The sequence below is a fragment of the Lemur catta genome, chromosome 12 (genome assembly GCF_020740605.2).
Source record: "Lemur catta isolate mLemCat1 chromosome 12, mLemCat1.pri, whole genome shotgun sequence".
In the NCBI taxonomy this organism is placed as follows: Eukaryota; Metazoa; Chordata; class Mammalia; order Primates; family Lemuridae; genus Lemur; species Lemur catta.
In genome coordinates this window covers 54,795,190-54,817,731 of record NC_059139.1, presented here as the reverse complement: position 1 = coordinate 54,817,731, position 22,542 = coordinate 54,795,190, and the positions used below count along the sequence as shown (strand labels likewise).

General features: G+C 34.1%; 1 protein-coding gene across 2 annotated transcripts in view; it reads left to right on the top strand.

Annotated features, from left to right (window-relative positions):
- The window catches only part of EDIL3 (EGF like repeats and discoidin domains 3), a 388,195-nt gene that overhangs the window by 106,459 nt on the left and 259,194 nt on the right, over positions 1-22,542 (top strand). For both annotated transcript variants that reach the window (XM_045565716.1, XM_045565717.1), the window contains exon 2: positions 13,164-13,292. In XM_045565716.1, coding sequence (XP_045421672.1) covers positions 13,164-13,292 — 129 coding nt within the window. The remainder of the gene's footprint in view (positions 1-13,163; positions 13,293-22,542) is intronic.

The following is a 22,542-nucleotide window of genomic DNA, read 5'->3' as shown; positions in this document are numbered from 1 at the left end:
CTGAAAGATAGTATTTGTGAGTCATAGGAATGGAGAGAGGGGAAGGTGGAAAAGAGGATTTATATATATATGTGTTTCAAGTGGTTGTTTTGGTCCACCAACTCCGGGAAGATAGGAGGTAGCTCCATCATTATTAGTTCTTTGCCAAGACGGTTGTGTCAAAAACCCCAGATGATTCTTAACCGCACTCATACCACCCCTTATTTGAGAACTGACAAAATCGTATAAAGAGTAATTTAAACAGTGAGAAAAGAGAAAGGCAAATAATGTTACAGCCTGTTAATAGCAGAGATAAACTGATGCTGGGTTCTGAGCTTTGGGCTAGAGCTCCTTCAAAACCCTCCCTCCCCTTTCATTTCATGGCCGGTTCAGTGATGCAAAGGATCTGATGGGTACCAAATCATCACAAAAATGACAGAAGGGATACAGAAACTGAATATGAGTAAGGCCTTACACGGAGCCCCAGAGTATTGGTTTGTCAGCCCTCAAATCTAGATTTTTGGACTTCAAATTATGCACTCAATATACTACATTGATAGGCGAGAGGAGTAACAAAGTCCCACTTCCTAAATATTTCCTTGGTCTACTTAGTATAAATGCACTAATATTCTAAATGGAGTTCTATTAAAAAGTCCTGAAGAAAGGGCACTTTTCTTCCCTCCTGGAAATCAGGTTGTCCCCCATAAAGATGCAAATTGGAGTGTGAACAGCAATAACTGGACACCTGTTGAGAACCAAGAAGATAGCAAGAACACCCATAATTTCTGACTTCCACTGAGTTAATTGCTCTGTTGTCTTTTCTTGTCAGAAACTCCTTAACATTAGGAAAATACATTACCCATATAGCCATTAAATCTGAATAACAGATTTCATGTTTGTTAAAAGAATTAAAGAACTCATTTGTTCTCATGTTTATAAGTAAGCATGTTTACAAAGGGCTGCCCTATCAAAGTGTTTTATGTTTGTGCTCCCTAAGACTCTTGTGGCTGTAGATAAAAATATTTAATTTATGAAATTTTAGGGATTCTTTGGAATTAGAACATTCATCAGCTCTTTTGTAAAGTATTATCTTCACATGAAAACCTTGCTGTAAAAGGTGTATAGAAAATCATTTACTTTTTAGAAAATTTTATTAAGATCTAAATATGACTTTTTAAATATGACTTCCATTATTTAAATTAATTGGATGTTTCTTAGCTATTTTTAGTTGGAAGAGTACCACTTTTAATTTTTGTGATGTGTTTACCCTGTCCAGCCACCAAGTGGATAAACATTTATGGTCAGGTTCAGTGACACAGTTTATAATGTGATGCAATTAGGTGATTAGCTACTTGAAATCTTGGCAAAAAATAGTTGGGGCTGCACTTAAAACAGTAAAAGATATCCATCCCTTCAGCTTTTATGAAGGAATTTATAATTTGAAACTAAGTCATTCTACTGCTATCTTAAATTATGACTTTTTAAACAAGATTCTGGATAAAACACAAAATTAGGCTTTGCAGTTTTTTTCCATAATTTTAACATTACATATTCTTTCTGCCCGAAATACTGATAAACCAGGTTATCTAGTGATTAACAAAATGTTCTACTCTTCCTTTAGGTTATTTTGCTTATAAAGTGATCAAGTTAACCGATTTATCTTCAATTTGTTTTCTTCGGAGGTTATTTTTACATTGTGTCTGACCAGGTTTACACCTAAAAAAGGCAGAATTCACAATTTAGGATCTAAATAAGAAGGTGCTGTGAAACTTCCACTTTTGGACATGGCACTGAATTTCATCTTCTTCGGAGCACCTGATTGTTTTTATAAAGTCGGTGTGAGTTTGTGTTCTTGACAGGGATTGATGGACTAACTGTTGCCATCATGATGTGCTGCATTATTTATATACAGCAGCCAAATTCTATCTTTTAGTTTGTCCTCTGCTGTCAACTGAAGAACTGCAATATTCTCTGAAAGAACATTTCACTGGGTTTGTAATTTTTGCATAATTACAAAAAATATATAACCTAAGACTGTAAAATTCAATAAGCTATATATTACGCATTTTTCAAAAAATCTGAAACAGTCAGGTGTCACTCCTTCGCTCTGTCGAGCCTCGCCACACCTATCTGCTAAAACCACAAGCCTGGATCCAGCCATCTGCTGCGTGCCCACACACCCCAGCTGTTGAGCTCTGACCAGACACATGGTTGGGTACATGTTGCCACTATCCATTCTTGTCTCCCAACTCAACTGGGCTCTTGGTGCTTTCCCTTGATCTTTTTTCTATGTTTTTCTAGGCAGCAACCTTCTGTTCACTGCAGATGCATGATACCTTCTACTCTTTTCAAACTTCTGATTCCATCACATTTTCAGCAGCCTACGACACAAACATCAGATGGGAACTGCTTCAGTTTGTGTCTCAGCATCTACAAACATACAGGCATCCAGGCCCAAACTTCTTATTACATCGTCTTCCTCCTCAAGTCAAAGCTGAATCCTTCCTGTTCTAGGACCCATCCATCCTATTTTTTAAACACTCTCTACCCTTTTGATTATTCCCTCTTTACTGTTATCTTTAACCTCTTCTTTTCTAGCAGCTGCTTCTCATCAGCACCAAAACACTATCAGGTTTCTGCCATTTTAAATACATTTCCAACTTCTGGCCCACCAGATTTTTATGTTTATTTGACTAACATTTATTGAGCACTTTTTATGACATGGAACTTTACGAAGCTTGTAACATGCATTGTATCATTTGATCTTTACCAATTGACATTTTTCAAACAGGCAAACAACAATTTAGAGGTACAAAATAACTAGTGAGTGGCAGAGTAGGATTCCAAGTCTGACCTGCCTGACTTTCTTAGTCACAGTGGTATGTCCCACATAACACATTGCAATGCTTTTGTCTAACTCTTGAAAGAATTGAGTCATTAGTTCTAATGCCCCAACCCCTTTTATTCTTCAGCCTACTGCAGGCTGGCATTGATGCCCACCACTCCTGTGAATGTGCCTTTATCTAGGTCATCAAGGAACATTGCCTTTTCTAAAGCAAAACAATACTTCTTGGCCCTTAGCTAACCTGAACGCTCAGCAATAAGCAACACTAGTGCTCACTCTGGTCTCGGATTGAAGGTCACTTGCTCTCAGAAGCCTTCCTCTCAGTTCTGAATTTGCGGCCCCCTCTTGTGCTTCCTTGGCCCTAACATGCAGTGGTAACTGCTTGTCAACTTATTTCTGTAATTTGTTAGACTCTGTGAAAAGAAGTGTTTGTCTACTGTGTGCCCCATAATATATGCAGTAATTATGGCTTTTAGTGGCACATAGATGGGCTTTGATAAATATTAACTTATGACTGGATGGGTATTCTTCATAGACAGAAATAATATAGTCAAAAATACTTGGGAATTCTACTATGTGGTTGAATTTTCTGGTTATTTATAAGATTTCAGCTAATTATTTTATAGGTATTCAGTACATGTTAATATTAAATAGTAGCTATTCTATTGTCCTTAACAAGGTGGCTGCCCTTATTTGTGATTTGCCAATTTTAGATTTCTAAAAATGATTTTTTCATAACTCATAGTGAATTGCCAAAGAAAGCTACTCAGATAAATACCTTTCCTCATTTGCCTTTCTCCTAATTATAGGCAGAAAAATGTCAACTAAACTTCCATCCTGCCATCCTTCCTCTTTACCTCTGTTTTTGTCCTTCCTCACTTTATCCTATTCCTTATTCCTTTTTCCTTTTTCTTTAATAAATTGAAATATTTGGATAAGCTTTAAAAATTGTAGAGTGCTGGGTTCTACCCCCAGTGACTGATTTAATTGGACTGGGCATGAGGTATTTGAGAGGCTCCCTGGTGATTCTAAGACACAGCAAAGTTTGAGAACCACTGGATTAGATCATCTCTAATGTCCCTTTCAATTCTAAAAACTCTAAGTTCTGTTATTTTAAGAGACTCTCCAGAGTGTTTTAAAATACAAAATATGCAAAAGAGATTTCCTTTCAAAATGTTAGAGCCCAAAATATTTTTGTCTTTTTATCCAATAGGCCTTGATTGAAACTTCATGTCATCAGATGTTAAATTCAAACAGTCAATACTAAACAATTGTTGATGATTTTCTTCTAATTCTTTTTAGTTCAGTATGACCTTAGCATTTGAAAACTTACCTAAAAAGAAAGAAATCTTCAGAACTATGAGGTAAACCACTGGATAATAGCTGAAAGATGTCCTGCTTTAAATTGGCATTATTGTAATTTTAGTGAGTCTAGGAGGTTTCTTTGTTCATTTATTTGATTTGTGTCTTCCATTACTGAATATAGTTATTTTTGGATTCTATGAACACTGAGGTAGAGAAATGGATGGTCTCGTATTATTACAAGGATGTCCCATGATTTACCAGTAAAATGCCATATCCTATTAATGTGGATATATTGATCCTATTGGCATTTGTATCTTGTCTCTTTCTCTACTCTTCCTAATTGCAGGATGGTCTGCAATAATTAGAATTTATTTTTAAAGCATATGTGAAGGTAAGAATCAGATTATATCTTTTTAACTAATTTTTTTAAAATTTATATTGACCACACTCATAAGCTTTAGTTTGTGAGAGGCTTTAAATCAAAATATATGTCTCAAACTCATTAAAATGGAGAACAAATGAAATTTCAATATTCAACACAATGATCTCTGAAGAGGCACCAAAGTAAATTGTGAGGCCTATTCCTGATTAAAAAAATGACATTTATTTTGTTCCACTCAATTTCACAGACAGTAAGTCATAAGGGTGCTAACATTTTCTGTCAGTTTTATCAGTTTGAATATGCAAATTTTCATGAACTTTATCTCATTTTAACTAGAGTTATTACTGACTTGTATAGTAGAGTCAGCTCATTTTGCAAAATATTCTATTTACAGGTTAGTTGACTGTTCTGACTTGTACAACCGAAGGCAAAGCTTTTATTTTCTTTCAGTTTTTCGGTGAAATGATAGTATAGCTTTCAAGTTCAATGGGAGAGCAATAAGTTGAAAACGAGGTTGTAATACACAGAGCTGCATTGTCATAGTTATGGGACATGAATTCCAGTGGTCTCTGTATTTCACTTTCCCACATATAAATATGTAGTTTGTTGAGCTGTTGAAAAAATCAAATAGTATCTTGTAGTAGTGAGATAACATGTTTGAGTGATATGTTACCACTCTTTCGTTTTTACTTTTATATCTCTACACAAATTTGTTTGCAAATATGGAGAAAGGGCAGGAATGATGGTGAAGACATATTCCAAGTGGCTGCCAGAACTTGCAAAGGAACAGAGAAAACAGAGAAGCTTGCATTTGTCTAAATATGTTATTAATAAATTGATATAACTATGTAAATACATGAATATATTAACAGTACTATGTAAATACATTAATCTGCAAGAGCGATATCACCATGTAAATACATAAGTACATTAGCCTGTAAATACAATAGTATATTTTCAGTAGATGTTTAATACATATAAAGAATAAGTTTATTAGAAATGCCCTTGATTACCATGAGCACAGAGAATCAAATGCTGGGCTTTTAATTACAAATCAGTTTCTATTAAAATTATATTGTTGGCAATAAACATTAATGACATTTTGTTACTGTGTACCAGGTACCCGGGCCTCCTTTCTGTTCTTTGAATTCATATCTCTCTTGCCTATCAATAGGACTGAACACTTGCTCTTTCCTCCTCCTAGAATGCTCTTCTTTAGATTTTAACATCACTGACTCATGCTTATCCTCAATTTTCAACTCAACTGAAGGTCTTGCTTGACTGTCTATCCTAAGTAACCAGTTCTATTTTCTATTTTTCTATTAGTCTATTCTCCTCCCCCATGGCTTTTATTACATTGGGGTATATACATTGCTTATTTGTAAGTTTTTCATTATTCATCTCCTCCACTACAGTATAAACTGAAAGACTAAAGACACTTTATGTGTTTCATCTCAGCTGTATTCCTGGTGTCTAATGTGGTGCCTGGCATATGAATATGTGATAAATGAATCACTGATTCTCTGATATGTGTACTAGAAGCAGACACTAACATATAAAAACAGCTGAGCACATAAACCATCCAAGAGTTTAAATATAAATGAAAAAAATCAGCTATCTATTCTGCTTGGTTCTCAGAGTAGTGTCAACATAAAATTTTTGTCTTTGCATGGCATTAGAAGTTGCATAATAGTATTCTGAGTTCACAGAAAATGTACATCAGTCATAAAGGTACTGATTTTAGGTTTTTAGTTTTCTAGTTTTTTTTATATTATCTTCTGCAGTACTACATGGCATTTTATAGATGCCTACATACTTTGCTGTCTAGGTTAAAAGATCATGTATTGCAATTGGATAATGAAGTGAAATAAGATAGTTCCTGAATTACCTTGAACATGAGGTGACTGGCAACAGGTAGGAAGTAGATGAGAAGAATGAAGCCAATGGTTAACATATGCAGAATCATCCAGTCCGATCAGAACCCTGTAGAAGGGGTGGAAAGAACAGGCAAACAGTAAGTTAAATTTAGCCTGCAATGATTTCTTGCCCCTGGGAAAAATAATTGCTTCATTCTATTGCCAAAAGGCAAATCGACATCAGCTTAATTTGCCTGAATCTGCCATAAACTGCAGATGGAACCATAAAACATAGTTAGAATCAAATTAAACACATCTGTCCTAATCTAAAGCAGGTGAGGCCAGCCAGCCAAGAAACATCAAGATATAACGCTGCACACATTACAATATGCAGATGTATATATTAGGAGCCTGCTGACAATGGGATAAAGAGCCATGAAATCTTATATTGTCCTACTTTCTTTATTGAGCCTAACTTCTTGTACTGGTTGTCACTGGAGTTTTAAAGACTCTACCAACATATATACTGGGAAATAAACAGACAAAAATCATTGAAGGCCAGGGGTCGATTGCATTTTAGTCAGGGTTTCTTACCTGAGCTGATACTGCCTCAGATGAATTGAAATTACAGGGAATCAGAAGTCCCTACAGTATATTTTAATTAGACATGAAATTCCAGCCAGAGAGAGTTTGTTATCACTAAAGATATCAGTCCACATCTGTACTAACCACTGAGATAATGGCTGTGTAGAGAAAATAACAGCCTAAGATATGGTGATTTTGACAAGAGTGACCATATAACTCATCCAAACCCAGAGAGTTTTGAGAGTGAAGGAGGATTGTAGTATCCATGAAGCTGTACCGCTCCAATTTCCTTTCAAGAAAGAACATGTCCAGCTGCAAGTCAGCTGGCAGCCTCCTGCAGAACTTTCAGAATCCCTTGAGCTTTAGAGTCTCACTCTCCCTGGGCTGCCTCTAGCCAATGATCAAGCAGGGTGAGGGCACTAGTACCTGGTCATTCCTGCCCTAGGGGAATTCCTTCCTCTTTGCTCTGGAGCTCCCTTCAGCATTGGACAAGACCTTGTCAAATCTGTTTTACAGACTGAGGCTCTCCCTGCTCAATCCTGCTTCTACTGCCCCTACCCCTGTTTCTTTCCTTTCTTTTCATTGGTGTCAGACCTTTGTCACAAGTTGAGGCTTTTGCTATCCATTTCTGCTTCCTCTTCATTGTATTATTGACATACATTATTTTTCAATAAACTTGTTACACCAGTAACTTCATGTTAGCATCTACTTTCTGGAGAACCCATCTGACACAGGGATGCTGGTAATGAATAGGGGAATAGATTTAAAGCAAAACCTACAATAACCCTGATTATGTTGGTTGTTTGTCCTCTACTTGGCCAAGACCAAAACTTTGCTTACTGCTGGCCCTGTCCTCCCAGAACAGTTACATGTGGAGCCTTTATTAATTTCAGGCAGACTTTGATGTGGTACACACCAATTAAATAAACTGAACATTTATACTGGAGTGGAAGGGTCTAGCACTAATTGGCTTCTTTTTCTGTTTTGAAGACTCTCCTGTTCTTTCCCCGCTTACTTGTTGGTGTGCCTAAGGCCCTCTCCTCCCCTCTTCTTCCCTCTCGGCACCTGTCCCCTCTACTTTCTTCCCTTGCCCTCTTTTTAAAGAGTCTTACTGAAATCTAGTCTTATTAATAATATCCATATTTAACCCAAAGCCTCTCAAACTCCATAACTGCTTATTAAAATGTTAATTGGACATTTTTGTTAAAGATGTCCCACAGTCTTTTCAAATACAATACTTTCTTTAAAACTGAACCCATTATATTATTAATACCTTATGAAGGATGGTTACTCAATAATATAGGTAAGAACTCTAGAAATCAACCCATATTTTTGACTCTCCTTCAACCTCCAAATCAATTTGTTCACAATGTCATCTGGATTCTACCTTGTACATTCTGGTGAAATCTATTACCTCTTTTCTCCCTTTCAAAAAGACACTATGTAATTGTCAATGATGCGGATAAGATAAAAAATAAGTGTTCACAAGTTTTATAGTGTATTAGAAATGAGTAGACAGAAGGAAAAATGAAGAACAAAAGCTACAAGGACAAGAGAGAAAAACAGGTCAGCTAAACAACAGCTGGCACCTGTAAGGTATAATGAGAGGTGAACAGATAGTTCTGTCTCATTTTGACCACATTACATTACATGAGTGGCACACACACCTGGTAGAAAACCAACTAGATTTAGTTTTATCATCTATAAAGAGCAGCGCAGCTGCCAAGAAAGGTTTATGAAGGTACCCAAAACTCTTCACAATGGTGAGACAATGAAAGGGAGCAGAAATGCTGACCTCATACCCCCTGGGTATGTCAGGACTTTATGCCTACCTCAGCTAATTAATATACTATGCTACAGGAGAAAATGGGATCCAAATGGCAGGTTCTCGATTGTGGATAAATATGTAAATATCAAACGTGTATGCTTGAGAATGTTGAGGATATTGCTCATGCCTTGCTGTTCTCTTGTAGACATTGTTTCGGTCAGTGTAAGTAAATCAATGTAATCATCTACAATTTACCTTCATCTGTTAACATTGCTGCCGTCACAGATTCTGGACTAGGGAATGTGGCTCCTTTTTTTGGTACTATTGAAAATACGTGGAATTATGGAAGATATGTCATCAAAAAAAAAAGTTTGGGTGTTAATAGTCACCCTCATACAATATACGGAGTTAGTAGATGACAGTGTTGTTAGACCGACGTTATGAAGCTGTGCTGCTTTGCTTACACCAAAGGCATAGAGGCATGATCTCACATTAAACTGGTCATTGACTCTTCCTATGAAATTTCAACAATAACATCTTTGCTTTTAGATTGATTACCTAGAGATGGGGATGGGGATGGGTAGTGATTTGCAGGATTTTAATTTCTTGTTTCATTATCTATTATTTATTAACTGGATTTGGGATTAAACAGTGCCTGCATTGCTTTCCCTGTCTGTAGCTACCTCTATGAAGGGTCAAGAGAATTCTAATCAATTTTTACTGGGACTACTTCATACTGAATGGGGAAAAATTGAAAGCATTTTCCCCAAGAACTGGAATAAGACAAGGATGTCCAGTGTCACTACCTCTATTCAACACAGTGCTGGAAGTCCTAGACAGAGTAATCCAGAAGAATATTAAGGGTATCCAAATTGGGGAGAGGGAGGCCAAACTGTTTCTCCTCACTGACAATATGATCTTGTATCTAAAAAACCCCAAAGATTCCACCAAGGGTGTCCTGGAATTGATTAATTTCAGCAAAGTGTCAGGATACAAAATTAATGTACATAAATCAGTAGCATTTCTATATACTATTAACAGTCAATCCAAGAGTCAAATCAAAGACCTAATACCATTTACAATAACGACAAAGAAAATAAAATACATAGGAATATACTTAATCGAGGAGGTGAAAGTTCTCTACAAGGAAAACTATAAAACACTGAGGAAAGAAATCGCAAAGGATACAAACAAATGGAAAAACATATCATGCTCATGGATAGGCTGAATATCATTGTTAAAATGTCAATATTACCCAAAGTGATTTACAAATACAATACAGTCCCCATCAAATTACCAATGTAATACTTCACAGATCTAGAAAAAATAATTTTACGCTTCATATGGAACCAGAAAAGAGCCTGAATAGCCAAAGCAATCTTAAGGAAAAAGGAAAAATCTGAAGGGATCATATTATCTGCCTTTTCAAACTATGCTGTAAGGCTATAGTATCTCAAATGGGATGGTACTGGTACAAAAATGAAGACATAGATGAATGGAACATAACATAGAACCCAGATATGAAACATCTACCTGCAACCAGCTGATCTTTGACAAAGCAGACAACAATGTACACTGGGGAAAAGAAGCCCTATTCAATAAATGGTACTGGGAAAATTGGATAGCCACATGCAGAAGAATGAAACAGGACCCCTACATCTCACCACTCACAAAAATTAAATCAAGATGGATAAAAGACTTAGATCTAAGGCATGAAACAATAAAAATTTTAGAGGAAAATGTAGGAAAAAGTCTTCTAGCTATCAGCCTAGGGAAAGAATTTATGACTAAGACCCCAATGGCAATCATGGAACAACAAAAATACATACATACATACATACATACATACATACATACATTTTAAATGGAATTTGATTAAACTAAAAAGCTTTTACACAGCTAAGGAAACAATCAATGGAGCAAACAGTCAACCCACAGAATGGGAGAAAATATTCTCAAGCTACATATCTAATAAAGGGAAAGAACTCAAACAAATCAGCAAGAAAAAAACAACACTATTAAAAAGTGGACAAAAGATATGAACAGAAATTTCTCAAAGAAGAAAGACAAATGGCCAATAAACATATGAAAAAATGTTCAAGGTCACTAATCATCAGGGAAATGCAAATTAAAACCATAATGAGATACCACCTTACCCTAGTCAGAGTGGCTTTTATTAAAAGGCAGGACATGGACAATGTATATGACCTAAACTTATGTACCCCCATGATGAGCTGAAATAAAAAAAAAAAAAAAAGTCTCAAAACAATAGATATTGGCACGGCTGCAAAGGAAAAGGAATGCTTCTACACTGTTGGTGGTTGCAAAGTAGTACAACCTCTATGGAAAACAGTATGGAGAATCCCCAAAGAAATAAATGTAGACTTGCCATATCATCCAGCAATCCCACTGTTGGGCACTTACCCAAAGGAAAAGAAGATTTTTCATCAAAAGACACCTGTACTTGAATGTCTCTTGCAGCATAATTCACAATTGCAAAGATGTGGAATCAACCCAAGTGCCCATTGATTCATTAGTGGATTAATAAAATGTGATATATGTATACCATGAAGTACTACCAGCCATAAAAAAGTTGAATTAATTCCTTTTGCAACAATCTGGGTGAAACTGGAGACCATTCTCCTAAGTGAAGTATCTCAAGAATGGAAAAAAAAAACACATCACATGTACTCAGTATTAATTTGAAACTAACTGATAAGCACACATGTGCACAGAGGGAAGTAAATTCAGTGGAAATCAACCAGGGGGGAGAGTGGAAGAGCAAAAATACCTACCTAATGGGTACTATGAACACTGTTGATGGGATGGGCACACCTATAGCTGGGTCTCAAGCATTACAAAAGTGATCCATGTAACCTAAAACATTTGTAACCCTTAATATTAATATTTTGAAATTTTAAAAAATTGACATAAACTTTAACCTCTATTTTCGTTTTTCTGACAGTTTAAAGTGAATAATCTAAAGAAGTGAAATAATTCATATGAAGTTCTTACAAACAAATAAAGTTCCTAAGGAATGCAAAGTAATAGCAAGTTGGGGCCCAGATGCTTTTTTAAAATTTGAAAATCCTCATTCTCTTTTAGTCCAGGAGGTGGCACTTTCACCTACAAAGCTCCCTTAAAAACTGAATGGGCTTTTATGGATTTGGTTCAAATCCTCTTTGTGCAATAAAGCAACACCCACAATTCTGTCTGAAGCCTGCTTTTCACTCTGGACTTAATCAGGGTCACTTTGGGTATGTTAGGCTGCACAGGGACAATCCTTTAAGATCTGTAGAAGCTCTTTATTTAGCTGACAAGGTCTTTCATGATCCATTTGTATTATTTTAAATGTTCTCAAAAACATGTTTATAGACACATCCCTAATTTGATGTTTATACTGAGGCCATGTCTTTCTGGATTTGACAATTCACTAGCTTGAGAGCCTAGAGAAACAGTTGTATTCTCTAGCACAAGAGAAATAATTTGTGCCCAGTCCCTGTAGATTACTTCTCGTTACTTCCAAACTGACTGGTTCTTTAGCACGTCTCTGTGTTGTGGTACTTTTATCATATGCAGGTATTAGGAACCAACTGAGAGTTTAACAGTTGGCCTGGAAATCTCATTACTCATATCCCAAAGCTCATCACATGCATTTTCTATCTCCCAAGTTACCTCAGGGGACAGCTTTACCAACTGCTTCTCTACATATCATAAGTAGTCATTTTCTAGCCTTGTGTAGCCATTCCATTAGTGCTTTTCCAGATTTCATCTGCCACTCACTACCAAAGCCAAGGCCACATATTTTAGGTCTTTGTTATGGCACAACTTACTTCTCTGAGGCAGTTTCTCTCTTATCCTTCCAAGTTTCTCTCACCTTTCTCAAGCAAGCTCACCTGAATTTATTCTTTTGGCAGTGGCAGGGTTCCAAGAGAGACAATGATATATTCAAGTGCGTTTTCAAATCTCTGCTGGCTTCAAGTCTGTTAACATCTTACTGGCTGAAAGAAGTCACATGGACAAGCCTAGACTCTGGGGATTTACAAATAAACTCTACCCCTTTAGTGAGACGAACTACAAAGTTAAAGAGCAAAGTACGTGGATACAGAGAGGGTATTTTATTAGAGTAATTAATGAAACCAGCCTTCCACAGATATTTAGGTTAACAGTTTTTAACAAATCAGACAACATTTCATTTGCATGTAATGACAGAACCTGAACCTGTATTAAGAGTTTTCAGATGCAGTGTTTGAATTGTACAGTTTAATTTTTATCATGTTGCTTACTATTTTTTTAAATGCTCATGGTTTCAAAAGGGCTATGTGTAAATCTTAGTAGTAAAATGACTTTGCCAAAGAAACATCAGTGGGGTGTGTGAACTATTATGTTTCAATGCCTAAGACAAAAAAAAAAGATGTCAATCTCTGTTTTTTTATTCCTCAGGTGATATTTGTGATCCCAATCCATGTGAAAATGGAGGTATCTGTTTGTCAGAATTGGGTGGTGCCTCCTTTTCCTGTGAGTGTCCGGATGGCTTCACAGATCCCAACTGTTCTAGTGTTGTGGAGGTTGGTAAGTGCAAGATTTAATCATTTCAGTAATTATCCTTTTAGATTTTTTGTGAGTGACTGACAAATTTGGCTATGGTACATTAAGGAGATTCTGTATAAGATTGTTGTATGTTATTAATTAGTTTATTCCTCTGTAGGATGCTCAATTTTGTCATTTCCAGTTGATATTTAAATATGTCTCTTAATGGTACTCCTAAGTGAAATATTTTTTACATTTTTGGTGATTAACACTACACTTTAAGGCACTACAAATAATCCTAAATGTAAAAAAAATTTCTTGTGTCTCTAATTTTAATAGAAATTTAAAATTTTATTCTCAAAATAATTCCCAAGTCAACTTATTCAAGTTAAATAGTCACTGTAAATTAAATAGGACTTTTATTAGGGACTGCTAATATTCATCAGTATTTTGTAGCTGTTCTAATCATTACTTTTCTAAGAATATAAATATACATTATATTTCTACATATATAAAGAAGACACTATTCCAAATGCAATGCTCTTCAAAGTCTTTTGAAAAACTTTACTTTGCAAAAATTAATTACAGTCATTGATGACATTTCATTTTTTTTAAATCTGTGAAGTAATTAATTGGTAGGCATTATTATGGATTTAGGGTCACTTCCATCATTTCAAATAACTCTTCACTGAGGAAATAGCTATACTTTAAAATAATTGAAAGCTGTTTAAACTTGTGCAGAGATTTTCCTATCCGATAAAGGTAATATCATGATTAAGTTTGACAAAAATTTTATGCTTTTTCACATAAGTACCAAGAAGAGTACAAGATTGACTATACCTGTTTAATATAGGAAAACCAAACATGTTTTAGATTAAAGATATACAACCAGGATTAATATTGGAAAACTTGTATTCTTCAATGGCTTTTTGCAAACAGTTTTGAAGGAGAAAAGTAAGAGAGTCTATAGTAAGAGATCAGTTTGAATTACCCATCATTGTATCTAATGTACCTAACTTGGTACCTTATACATAAGAAGAGCCCAATAACTATTGGTTGAATGATTGAAAGAATAATTTAATATGACCATTAGCTTACCATATTTGACCACTAGTTATTGGATTTTAGTGCGCTTTATTTCTTAAATGTATTTTCCTTGTATTTTTTTATATTATATAAGTATGAATGTATGTTATCTGAAAAAGTTAATTGTATTATTGTTGAAAGGTACTTTGTTCATTTAATTCATTTCAAAGATTATTCTTTTTTAAGGCTTTTATTAACTCACTAATATTTTACGGGGTTTGACACAGTGCCATAGAAATAAAATTGTTATAAACACCTTGACCCAGTCTTCGAATATGTACAGTTGAGTTTCAGAGTTTAATATGAGAATATTATCCTTAGGAAAGTCTATATATCTGAAGAAAATTATACTCATAATTATTCTTAACAGGAATGTCTGAATAGAATAAAATTTTAGTGATGTATTTTAATCCCACCAGCCATAAATTGGTAGTGCCGTAACACATTGGCTGCCATGTGAGTTGTATTTAACTCAGGCTAGTTTCAAGCCCTGGGCATTGTGAAGCAAAACCCTGCAGTTGGTCCATGAAAATCTTACTTGTTGATGTTCTTATTGTTATAGTTAATATTGAGAATTTAATTCTAAAAATATGAATTGTGTTGCATATAACTCATGCACAGAAAATCATACAAAATAACAAATTAGAAAGGATCATTTTGTTTTAATAAAACACTGTGGCCCCAGGGAAAAAAAATTTTTTTTTCTAGTGTGGCAGTCAGTGTGTTAAATTTGAGGTATACAATGCTTTTGTCACTACTTTGAAAGAGCCAAATCTGGATTCAAAGAGACAGATGTATTTGAATAAGAAACCAATATCTTCACAAAATTATAAACTAAATACTTGAACACTTTTGGACCACATTTTCAAATATCAATTTAACATTCACCATTTTATCGGAAGAGTCATACTATGGGCAGCAATACTTTAAAAACTAAACACACTAACATATCCCAATTAGTTCAAAGAGACTTTGGGGAATCAAATGCTTTATAGAATTAAATTATACTCAGATTCATTATTGTAAATTTTTAAAATACTTCTGATACTCATAAATTGGATAGTTATACTATATTATCTTAACCAATATGTATTTATGATATGTTTCATGCAACCTTACTCTTCTATGAGGTGTATTTAGGAGTTCTTGGAAGGAATATGCCCAGTTTATATTTGCTCAATCGTTTCCCATGGCATATTAGTTATACCAATTCTAATTTCATGTACTGGTGCTATAATAGTACATAGAATAATAGAAAACACGTGTCCTGATGTTTTAAAATGTTCATAGTTTCTTCAGTATAACTTTGTTATACTGTGAAACAATTTTTTAAAAGGATCAGAAAATAAGGGGGAAACCAGACAGAATTTTTAGGTTAAATACCTCCTTAGGACGGACACATTGCCTTACTTGCCTTTCTACTTCCTCTTTCTCAACTTTATATTTTCTTGTATATTAAGGGAATACTAAATATTAATCGAATAAAAATACTTTGTAGCAATGCCTTTAATATCTAGCCTACCTAAGGTCTTTTCATATTTTTAAAACTAATTATTGGATTCAAACATTTGAAACCTTAGATCATTAAACCATTCTGCCTTTTTCATGTTAAAATAATCAACTTCTTGCTGGAGACGTTTTTGCTGTTGTTCTTAGGCTGTTAGATAAACTAGTGCAGAAAACTGTGTATTGAAATCTTATACAAAAAAAAACCATGAGTATTTTAATATAATATCTTAAGAGGTAAAAGAAAATTTGAGCTGTCACCATTGCTGTATTTTTACTTACTCATTAATCCCCACAAAGATAGGGATGTGTCTAAGGTTTCTCCTGAAATTGTAAATCTCCTTATTTTTAATTTAAAAGGAAAGAAAAATTTTATTTTGATCCCAATTTTTAAAATTATGTTTACCCTGTTCATTCTGCAATCTCATATATACTCCCTTTGTTGCAGCTCATTCTTGAAAGGAAAATTGCAAATGCATGCTTACAGAAAAACCCTACATGATTTTACCTCAATACTTATTACTTTGCTGCAGCTTTGCTTGAAGTTCTTGATGCTACTTATGTTAAAAGATCCTCATCCAATTTTGTACTTTTATTCTTCCCTCACAAAGCATATAGTGTCAGATAAGCACTAAATACTTAACCACTTTTCTAATCACTTACATTCCTGTGTCCTGTGTGGTAGCTTGGTAAAACTGACTTGTTCAGGTTTGTGAGCTTCATTCACTACACATTACTTTTCTTTAGACTTCTCTTGATACTTCTGTGTGCTCTAATATTTCTCTCTCTTTCTTTCTCCCTCTCTCCCTCCCTAGCCACCCACCCCTCCCTTTCTCTCCCCCAACACATACCCACCGACACATCTTAATGTGCTCAGCCTCTTAGAGTTATTTAAGATTCACTTCTGGTATCTACAAAAGATAGTAAGAAAACTTCTCCCCAAACAAAGTGTAGAAAAAACTCCTAATTTACATCCTTGAATTTGAAGACATTAGCCAGATTAATCAGTTTTGCACAGATGTGCAATGAGTGCTGCCTCTCTCTCCAGGGGAATTGTGGACAGATCATCATGTGGAACTGGATGGCACTGTGTGATTTGGAGCTGAATTTTGACACATTCATTTCATGCAGAAAATTTATATTACTTGTAAATATGCTGGATTTCATAAATGGAAATCTTGAGAATTATTAAATTGTCAAAGTTCTGTAGTATAGGTCTCCTATGTATGCTATTAGAATAATCCAGTAAGCTAGTAACAAATATAAACTTTTACAACTCAAATATATAGTATATTAATGCAATCAAATGGAATGAAATAAGTGACCTTTTTTTAAAAAAATAAAATCTTAGTTTTCATTTTTTCTTGAACACGAATTGATTGAGTGCATACAAATTAATAGTTACCTGCATGGTGGAAGTGCAGCGGTAAATAAATTTACAGGAATTGCCGTCCAATTGGGAAAGCAGATAAATATGTAGGTAGGTAGATAGATAGATATTAATAGACAGACAGAAAGACATGATGGGCATTTTGATAGCAGAAGTATATGGACCCATAAAAATATAAAGCAGGTGTCCTATCTTAAGATAAGTGTTAGGGAATACATGACTACCTGAAAAAATAACATCTAGTCATAGTTCTAAAAAATAATTCTAACCTAGAAGATTAAAAAAAAAAAGCCAAAAGTATTCCAGACAGAGGAAATAATGTATAGAAAAACCAGGAGATAAGAAAAATCATAATGTCATAAACTGAAAGAAGTTAACTGTGGTTAGAGTTTAGAGGGGAGAGACATGGTGGCCAGAAAAGCGTCTGGGGGTGATGCAAGGGGCTGACCCTGCAGAGTTTTGCATGGTGTTTTAAGGAATTTGAACTTTACACTGAGAACAACAGAGACGATTTGTATTTCTGCCGGTGCTATGTGGAAAACAAATTAAGCAGGGTACAACGTGGGGAGAATTTGAAGGATTAAGGCAGACTAGGCTAGCATGATGATCTAAGTCACTATAACTAACGAGATGAAGAGGAGAGAGTCACTGAGTATTTAGAGTATAGAGTAGACAATTTTTTGGTGACCTATGGAGTATTGATAAAAAGGAGTTTGGAGAAAGGTGAAGTAAAGAAGCAGCATCTCCATTTTCTGGCCTGAGAAACTGGGTGTCATTTACTGAAATATTATAAGTTGAGAATATACAGGGTTGGGAGGCAGAAAGGAGTACAGTATTTCACATATTGAATTTGAGGAACTTGCTAGACATTATCTAAGAAGTCTACCATAAATTTGGAAGTCATAATTATATAGTTGGTTATTGAAGCACAGAGAGTGGTTGAACCTTCCCAGAAATAGGAAAATAGAAAAGAGTAGAAGACCTAGAAATGGAAAAGAATAGAAGATCTAGAAATGGAAGTAGGTTAAGAGGACCATCAATATTTAAGTAGTAGGTAAAGAAAGTTAAATCTGTAAAGGAGCCTTAGAAGGAGTGGTCAGGAAGACAAAAGGAAAACCAGGAAAGTGTGGCACACCATAAGTTAAGGATAAATGATGTTTCAAGGAATGGATAATCAACATTATAGAGAAGTTAAGCAAGATAAACATTTACACTGATTACATGTGATTTATGGATGATCTTGTCGATTTATGGAAGATCAGTTTTGCTGCAGTTGTGGAGAAAATAGCTTGACTGTGGCACAAAGAAGAATCACTGGAAAAATTTTAAAAATGGATAAAACAAACATTTGTCAACTTGTTTCTTTGCTTACTCATTCATCCATCAAACATTTGAGTATCAATTATGTGCAACCAATTCTTGTTGACACGGAGGATTTAACCATGAAAAAATAGGCTTCGTCTTCATGGATCTCAAAGACTGAGAAGGTGGTGTTTGAAAGACTGAGAAATTAATGTTTGAACAGAAGGTAAAATTGAGATAAGTTCCGAGTTATGAACTGAGATAAGTAGGAATGAGGAGAGAGGATAGTAGCTGAATGGAGAATTTGGGCCAAAGGAGGTTTTTTCTTTTAAGATGGAAGACTGTAATGTCATTATGATTCAGAAATAAAACTAAAACCTAAGCTGTGTTCCAAAAATAAGCTATGTGAAATGACACTTAGAGAAATTTCAATAATAGTTTGCATACATTTAACCTATTAAAACTATCAGTTTGAACACAAAGGACATAAACATTGGAATTTGGTGGTAATGTAAGATTTATCATAATTCTTGGAAAAAAATTCAATGTACCTGTATTATTGAGAGTAGTTCAGTACAGGATAATAAAGTCAGTGCTCTATATTATTTATAATTTTTCCTTTTTTTTCCCTTCTGTAGTTACATTAACTCCTGACTAGGCTTTTCATTTCCAAAAACAAAAACATAACAAAACAAAAAATTAAGGTAGTTTATTCTGTTCTGTCTCCCCCTATCCTCTTCTATCTATTTTATCCCATCCAAACCTATTTTCCTTTGATAATTGGTATCCTTTTTCTAACAAGAATTTAGATTCTGTTAAATTTGAGACCTTCCAATCTCATCACTACTAACCTGTTCCTCTCCTTTCATTTCACTATGAGAAATTGGTTATATTTACCTCAGAAACATAAAGACTGTCATGGAAGTTTTTAAATTATAAGTTCACTGTACATTTCATCTATGAATAGCCATATTCATGTTTATCTTTTAGATGGTGATCAGTGTCAGAATATGAAGTAGTGTAACAGACTCTGACTCTATCTGAAAGACTTCTTGTTAGTGATCATGAAATAGCAGAATGTTAACAAGCTTTAAGTAGATCTCTTGGGTGGTGTGAGTCTGTTTTTAGATTTCTGAACTTTGGTTACCAAATGAGGGATTTGGTAAATTTCAGTTAAATTATTCACATAGTAGATGAAATTAGGAATAGTTTTCAGGGTTTTTTCCCCTTACGATTACTTCTTGGACTGATGATTGAATTCATCTTTCTAAAAATTATCATAATGAGAGCTATGCTGCATGGACTAAAATAGTTTCTCAAAAGCTGCCAGCAATCTTAGATGATTGCTAAGAAGTGTTCCAGTCAACTAGGGTCAGAAGGATTTATTTTCACAGTTATATTTACTTACTTTAATAATAAGAAGGATTAAATATATACTCATACAAACAAATAGAATTGTACAGTTAAGATGACAGATACTAATTTAAGGGAAAGCTTTTGCATTTATTTTGTGTGTATTACAGAAAAGTAATTTTGTTTTATGTATATAAAAATTTCTCTAACATAGCTTATAAACTCATCAGCTTATTGATTTAAAAATATTTCTACATTATTATTAATTACAATGATTAGAATTTGTTAGTTGACAATTCCAAGCTCTAGCAATTTTGTGTATTAACTTGCAGAAAGAAAAAATGTACAACATCAAAGAATCTTAGAAATTATTGAGTACAGAGAGCCTCTCTTACCCAGTGGAAGGACAAAAGCCAGTTTGTGTGATAGTTTATATGTGCAAAAAAAGACAATAACACATTAGGAAAAAAAATGATGTATATTACTTGAAACACTTTCCTTTCTTCTGAGTATGTCTTTCTTATTAATTTGTGGTAAGTACTTTTTTGTGTGTGACATAACAGTAGATCTGTATCACTAAGGTTTTTTTTTTTTTTTTTTTTTTGCTTAACAAATAATCACAAAATTTCTTAAAGTTAAATAATCATTTATCTCAAAATTATGTGAGATATCTAAGTGGGTATTATTGTCTGGGACATCTTGTAGATCTTTACTGCACTTACGCCTGCATCTGCGGTCAGCTGGTTGGTTGACTGGTGCTGGATAGAAGATGGCTCAACAGATTTCTGCTATTACATAGTGGTGGTGGCAAAGGTCCCAAGAGTAGTAGGAATGAGCAAGTCTTAATAACTACAAGCACCTTTCAAATCTCAGTGTGTATCCCAGTAGCTTATAACACTTTTGATGGGATAATATGCTATTTCATATTACAAAGTTTAGGGTGCAAGAAGGGAAAAATTTTGTGGCTAGTTTTACAAACTACCATGAGATGTTAGTTAGTTGCTTGTCTTTTTAATTTGATTGTTTGAAGAGTTTTATTGACAATGCCAAAAGCTGATCAACGTGTAGGATGTTTGCAGATATTTCTTTTTGCGTTACTGACTATGAATGTACAAATTCTAATAACATTGGTTTTACAAATTCCGTTCCATTATTTTCATAAGGGAGTAAAAGGTTAAAACTCTTCTAAAATGGGAAGAACTTATTTTTTTTTCATTTTAGGAAAATAAATTGAAAAATCAGAAAAGTTAAAATGGAAAGTAACATTAAATTATTCTTTCATTCAGATTCCAAATGGAGTTGCATGAAATCAGTTGTGGCACTGCCAAAATGTATAATTATATACATTTATGAAAATGAAAATTACTATTTTAAAGTAATTGACCACAGTGGCAAATTTAGCGCTAATCTCTGGAAAAATTTTATCTTCCAACTTGAGTTCTTTCGTGGAAAAGAAATCTACAGAAGACTCACAAGTGACTTGCAAGATACTATTTAAAATATGCCAACAATCTTTAAAACCTGCCATCATGTTACTTGGTTTTATCTTCTTCATTGGTTTTCAGCATAAATCTATTTCCTTATTCTAGGCAATTACACCTATTGTTTGTTTCCTTTTCATTAAGTTAATTGCACACCAAACTATGGTATCAGAAATAGAATAAGTCATTTAAAAAAATTAACTTTTAAGCAGTCATGACAAGGTGTTAAAATTTTATCATCAGGGAAATTGATACGTTGTTGAAGAATGAGCAAAATGTTCTTTCTATGTTTACAATACAAACAAGAAAGAGAAAAAAAATGATTTTTTTTTTTTAGGTTAAGTTGCTGAATGCCATTTATAGGAAGAAAAGTAAACAGTCTGTAGACTGCTTTTGTTTTGGATTTAGCCAGTTGTATCTAATTTATGTTTTACATAGCATTTTATTGATTTGCTTTATTATAAAAGTAATACATTAGACAAATTAGGAAATACAAAGTAAAAGTAAGCAAAAAGTATCATAATCCTAAGCTATATGTACTTTCAATTTTTTTCTATCATTTATCTATATCTATTGATCTGTGTGTGTACATATAGCTATACATGGTCACATAAAGAATGATAGCAATTTGGCTATTTATATAAAATTGTGTACATATGGATGTTTATGTATATGCAAATGTGCAGGTAGAGCATATACTACACATAGTTCATATTCCTTGATCACTGTTACTTTTTTTACTTGAGGATATAAAACTAATATCTTTCCGTTTACTAAAAATTCTTCCCTGAAATTACTTCATATGTCAGGATAACTTTCCATAATTTACCATCATTTATTTAACGAGCCCCTACTTTTGGATATTTAAGTAGTATGCAAATTTCCTCTGTTATAAACATTTTCATAAACATTTTTATAATTAATTGTGTACATTTGCTATGTCTCAAGCTAAATTAAGTAAAGGGTTGGGATAAGATTATTTGAGAGCCTTTAATATTATAAGGATTGTATAGAAATGACTAAATAGTTTATCATGATTGATTTATAACGAAGAGGAAGTTGAATGGACTTTGGTCCACTCAATCATTAATTAAAGTAGATTTGGAATTATTTGATTTAAGAGGAGGAGAAAAATATACTTGGGGAGCAAAAGAAGGGATCTTTTTGCTCAAAT